At 36.4% G+C, this 6365-nt stretch overlaps 1 protein-coding gene across 1 annotated transcript; it reads left to right on the top strand.

Moving 5' to 3' along the window:
* The first annotated feature begins 124 nt into the window (after positions 1-124).
* Positions 125-3084, top strand: LOC133853961 (receptor-like protein 56). Its single transcript, XM_062289981.1, has 2 exons — positions 125-479; positions 760-3084. The coding sequence occupies exons 1-2, from the start codon at positions 125-127 to the stop codon at positions 3081-3083; spliced, it is 2679 nt and encodes an 892-aa protein (XP_062145965.1). The 3' UTR covers position 3084.
* Positions 3085-6365: the final 3281 nt, after the last annotated feature.

The following is a 6365-nucleotide window of genomic DNA, read 5'->3' on the forward strand; positions in this document are numbered from 1 at the left end:
TGATGTGAGCTTTTACGTCAACGTACATGAAGACGAATATTTCAAGACTTGCCACCAATATTGCATTTTATATATATATATAAAGGCAGTTTCCGTAGTTGCATCGATCAGAATCTCTTGAGAAATGGAGACTTGTTTTGCTAAAAATGTCATTTTTGTTTGGGTTTTGGCTTTCATCGCTTTATCCCCTTTGGCTTGTGTTAAAGCTGGATGCACCAAAGAACAGACGAGAGCTCTCTTGGAGATCAAAAACGCCACAAATTCTTCTTACCTTGCGGGCTGGGACGGAAGGGATTGTTGTGAAGCGAAAGGAATCATTTGTGATGGTATTACTGGACGAGTTCTCTCAATATATTTGAAAGGGCACTACTACGATTCATCAAGAAGTACATGGTATCCAAATGTAACCTTGTTCACCTTATTTGATGAACTGGAAGTACTCTCACTTGGTAGCATGCATATTGGAGGAAGGCTTGAAGGTACGTGAGAACTCTTACTTTCCTCCTCTTTTTTCTTTTCTAATCCCATAATAATTTGTTCAGCTTCATTTAATTTTATTTGCTCAATTCATGTTGGCTAATTCCTGAAATTCTAAATGACTTTCAATTCATACCTTGAGATCTTGTAGAGAATCCTACCTTCAAAGCTTCATTTATAATTGGTCATAATATTTTCTAACCTCATTATTTTGATGCCTTCTAAGCATATACATATTTCTACATTGGAACTCATTTTTCATACTCGATCACTTTGATGCAGGTTTTTGTGAACTGAAGCGATTAAAATATCTCAAGTTTTTGAATCTTGATAATAATATATTGGAAGGTGTTATCCCCTCTTGTCTTGGGATGATTGGAAACCTTGAAGGACTTTATCTATCAAATAATAATCTTTCTGGTAATCTATCTCCATCAATATTCTCCAATCAAAGCAAGATTCAGGTGTTCGATGTTTCGGTCAATCAATTAAATGGGGTTTTACCATTTTCTACTTTTGCCAATGCTTCAAGTCTCCAATACCTTCTTCTTTGGAATAATCGCTTTCATGGTAATCTACCTCCATCAATATTCTCCAAACAAAACAAGATTCAGTGGTTTGATGTTTCGGGCAATCAATTAGATGGGGTTTTATCATTTTCTACTTTTGCCAATGTTTCAAGTCTCCGGTACCTTGATCTTTCAAGGAATCAATTTCGTGGTAATCTACCTCCATCAATATTCTCCAAACAAAACAAGATTCAATGGTTTGATGTTTCGGACAATCAATTAGATGGGGTTTTATCATTTTCTACTTTTGCCAATGTTTCAAGTCTCCGGTACCTTGATCTTTCAAGGAATCAATTTCGTGGTAATCTACCTCCATCAATATTCTCCAAACAAAACAAGATTCAATGGTTTGATGTTTCGGACAATCAATTAGATGGGGTTTTATCATTTTCTACTTTTGCCAATGCTTCAAGTCTCAAAATACTTGATCTTTCAAGCAACTACAATTTGGAAATTGAAACTGAATCTCCCTCATGGGTTCCAACCTTTCAGCTAAATTATCTGAACTTGGCGAATTGTAGCCTCAACAAAAAGAATGGTCACGTTTTCCCAAGCTTTATCACCACCCAAGTTGCCTTGGAATCGCTAAACTTGTCTCACAACTTAGTACAGGGAAGCATACCTTGTCAGTTGCTATTCAACACGAGTATCGAAGGTTTATCGTTGAGAAGTAACAAAATTGATGGTTCACTTTTTCTTGGTTGCTTTGCTAATCGAACTTCATCACTTCGATTCTTCGACATGTCAGATAATAATGTCAAAGGTTCTCTTCCCGAAAATATTGGACATCTTCTTCCAAACTTATCACATGTTGACATGTCCTCAAATGCATTAGAGGGCATTATTCCTTGGTCTTTTGGTAATCTATCTTTTGAAGCATTAGACCTTTCTAATAACAAGCTCTCAGGGACTATACCGCAAAGTTTGACTAGAAATGGCACCCTACTGGTATATCTAAATCTATCAAACAATACATTGGAAGGAGAAATGCTCCCAAGGGACGCCAACATGACAAGCTTGGAGTGCTTGCAACTCGGCGGCAATCAATTTCAAGGAATGATCTCACCCGCAATATCAAACAGCCCCTCTCTGGTAATCCTAGATATTCGAAACAATAACTTGTCTGGTAATATTCCAAAGTGGTTGTATGATCATCCTCGCTTGGTGCAAGTTCTTTTAAGTGGAAATCGCTTTGAAGGTCACCTACTCCGAAGAATGTGTCAAATGGAAAGTTTGCAAGTTTTCGATATCTCTGATAATCATATTTCGGGAGGTATTCCCTCCTGCCTTGATAACATTATATTATGGAAGAAGAGTTCTTCAAGCTCTAATGGCTCAAACTCTTTCATGGAAAAGGGTCCACTGTTTTCCCTGGCACATCCAGCGAAACTAGAGCCTAAATTCGAAATTAAAACGGACTTGCGAGTAAAACGCGAGGTACAAGCTTACAAAGGTATCCCACTCTCAATGATGACTATAATTGACATGTCATCAAACCAATTGACAGGTAACATTCCTTTTGAAATGGGAGAATTGTCGCAGCTTCGGTCCTTGAACTTGTCGAATAATTTTCTAACTGGCCCGATTCCAAGTTCTTTTCAAAACTTGAAAAACATGGAGAGCTTGGATCTTTCCCACAACAAATTGAGTGGGAGAATCCCTTCTGAATTTGTTGAAATGACTTCTCTATCAGTATTTAGTGTTGCCTATAACAATCTTTCTGGAAGAGTCCCATTTGAGCGGCAGTTCTCAACTTTCGAGTCGCAATGCTATGATGGAAATCCAGATCTATGTGGAGACCCTTTGCCGAGAAACTGCTCAACTACAAACCAACTTGAACCTGGACATGAGGAAGAAAAGGAAGAGACTAGAATAATCGATAGCCCTTTATTCTTCTATGCATTTGTTGCTGTCTCTTATGCATTCGGATTTTGGGTTTTCTTTGGGATCCTAATCATTAAGAAGAATTGGAGGCATATCTATTTTAGAGCTGTTGATAGAATTATTGAGTCATGTTTTGAAATGCTCTATCGGTGATTCACAACCATATATATATATATATATATATATATATATATATATATATATATATATGTACTTCAAATTAATGCCTATCTTCAATAAAGATGTTGTATTGCAAAGTGCTTCTAGCTTACGCTTGGAAGTAGTTGTGTACAAGTTGAAAGGGTTCTAGAATTTCATTCTAGCCTGAAATTTCATTTTCATGGGAATTGTTGCACCTTATAGAATTTGAAATCAATTTAGCTTAGTTTTGATTTTGGTAGGAATTGTTGTCGATTGAAGAATTATGGTTAATGCTTTGCTACATATTTCCAAGCAATACATCCAAAGTTCACCATGACCTCAACTACACATTTTTTAAGAGGCAAACCAAAATTATATTTACAAAAAAAAGCTATTGAAAACCACACATTTTTTGTTTTTGTTTATCAAAGTGAATTTTTAGGAGACACGCTAACACAGGCCTCTCTGTTGATGCACAAAGCCTATTATGACTTGGTATTGCAGCCACAGAACTTGCTTTGGCCTCACTGTATGAAGATCCCAAATCACAAGTACTACTTGAATTAGAGTCACAATAATGCTCATGCACCTTGTTCATCTGATCAATCAACGAGTGCCTTAAATCTATACCAACTGCTGAAGTTTTGCAATGATTTATACCAAAGAAGTAAGGCATTACCACCGGTGAATTTGGAGTGCTCAAACCATCTTCTTCCAAATTATCTCTTATCCTAGACAAAATGCTATAGACCAAGTTTCCAAAAATACGGGAATATGCTTCCAGAATTGAATGCCCAACATCCTACAAGAATTGAGAAAGGCAGATTAATTAAGAATCTTTTAAATGGGAGAGTTTAATTAGCTTGGGATGAGTATCTTGGATAATGGCCAGCACGGGCATTTCAAGCAAGACATTTTCTATGATTGATTTGGCAGCCTTGAACACTTGATGTGCCACTCTTCCTTGGTGAAGCAATTTCTTTCTAGATTGATTTAGCAAAACAGGGTCGAGCCATTTGCACCATTTTGTTTAGCAGGAACTAACTCAACCATATAGTTGGTCGAGGAGAGTAACCAGTCCATTTCTCTTTGCCATTTGCTCTTCCTTTCTTTAGGCGGTGGTTCTAATTTTCACAACTCCCCAAACAATTATTATATTCTAAATAGTTAAGAGAAAAAGTAATTATTCTCATAGGTCACATTATAAAAACAAAAGTAGTTTTCTAAGGAATAGTCAGGGCTCCAAGTTAATCATAGAAGAGAAATGATCATGCATTATATGCTACCCACAAGAAGGAAAAAGTAAATAAATAAATATTGATAACATAAATATTATTATGAAAATGGAATTCTACGTGGAGCAAATATTAATATTAGAATATATAATATGGTAGAATATTTTCTTTCTGTTAGAATATATGTAATGATTTGATACTTACCTTATAGAATAATTATTTTTTAGAGGATTGATTGTAATTGACGGTAATCAAATCAAATAATTTGATTACCATATTTATTTTTATTTCCACCTTTACGGTTGTAATATTTTCTATTTAAGCATGACGAAATAATGAGAAGGTATGCAAAAAATTAATCTCAAACTTTGTGTTTGAAAAGGTTTAGGTTCCTTTTAACGAATCTAAAGAGTATAGGTTTCCTCAAAACCTAACAAATTATCTCATTAAGGGTGCGTTTGGGATTGCAATTTCGTAGACAATAAGTGCGATTTTAAACCAAATCCCAGAATATAAATCGTTTGGGAACTGTGTTTTTAAAAAATGCGATTTGAAAACGCAGAAAATCTACTATTTCAAATCGCAGGTAAGATGATGCTTTTTTGAAAACGCAGAATTTTAAAGGCTAATTTGCAATTTTAAATGCTAAACTGCGATTTTGCCAAACACTTAACTATGTTTTTAAAAATCACTTTTTTAAAATCGCACAATTTAAAATTGTGATTTTAAATCGCACTTTTTGAAATCGCAAACCCAAACGGACTCTAAGTATTTGTAAAATCATTCACGTAACAAACTCCCACTAGAAAGATTATTCACAAGATTGATGAGTTTTAGCAGGTAGAGGCTGAGGGCATAAATTTTTAACAAGGGCAATCCTGCACAGGGCAGCCCTTGCAACCAGGGCTATCAAAACGGGTTCGCGTGTCGGGTTCGAGTCAACTCGTTTGACCCGTGAACCCGTTAAGGGTCAACCCTAACACGATCCGTTTAACTAAAAAGGTTAGACTCTTTAACCCTAACACGATCCACTTAAATAACAAGTTGACACGACACGACCCGTTTGACCCATTATATAATAAAGTCTATAAAAATAAAAATTAAAACACAAATTTCAACTAAAAAAAATCTATAATAACCTACTTGCAGCAACTACAGCCCTACTTGCAGCAACTACAGCCGGAGGGCATCTAAACTTCGTACTATGTGGTGGCTAAGGAGCTGTTGCCACGAGAGGGAGAACACGTCTCACTGCTCTGTAGGTCTTGCCAATTGGGCAGTTTCTTGTTTCTAACCCAGCATTTCCCAGTGCCTCGTGTTTTGATACATTTCCTTTTTGCATGGTTGATCAGAAACAAAAAGAAGTCTCGGTCAGGTTTGCAACATGTAATTAATTATTTATTTGAAATTGAGAGCATAGGGCATGATTCATTAAGCATTTTTACATATTCTTCTGTGAGTTGCCGGATTGGACCGTTGCCTGTCAAATTATTTCCTCTACATTGATGCTCGTCACAATTTTCAAGTGAGGTTTATAGAATGACACTAATGCAACATCTCAAACAATTATCTGATAAAATTATGAATTAATTTCCTAAACTGGATATTCGAAATCCCATAACAGATTTTATTATCCCACAGCACCAATGCATTGGTTAACAAACCCTTGTGCAATTTTTCCCAAAATCACTTCCTTTTTCAGAATTAAATGTTAGCCTAGGCAAAAGGATGTAAATCTACCTCAGAAGAGGGTTCCCTCTTGCTGGACGGCTCAGACTTCTTCTGCTTCTTCCACTTCTCAGAGAAGTTAACAAAGCCAAATGGCTCTCCCAGTCCAAATGCTGACAAACTTATGGTGGCTGCTTTTGTTGCTAAAGGGTTGAACTGAGGTGTATTAGAGGATAAACCTCAGCAACAAGTTAACCACTCATCAGCATCAACAAGTCTGCAGCAACCTCACCATCTCTGCATCAACAAGTCTTCCACAATCACAAGTCACCATTGCAGCAGCAAGCCATCCCTCTGGTCAAGCCATTCCTCAACCCATACCACCATGTTA

Source organism: Alnus glutinosa, chromosome 13 (genome assembly GCF_958979055.1).
Source record: "Alnus glutinosa chromosome 13, dhAlnGlut1.1, whole genome shotgun sequence".
Lineage (NCBI taxonomy): Eukaryota > Viridiplantae > Streptophyta > Magnoliopsida > Fagales > Betulaceae > Alnus > Alnus glutinosa.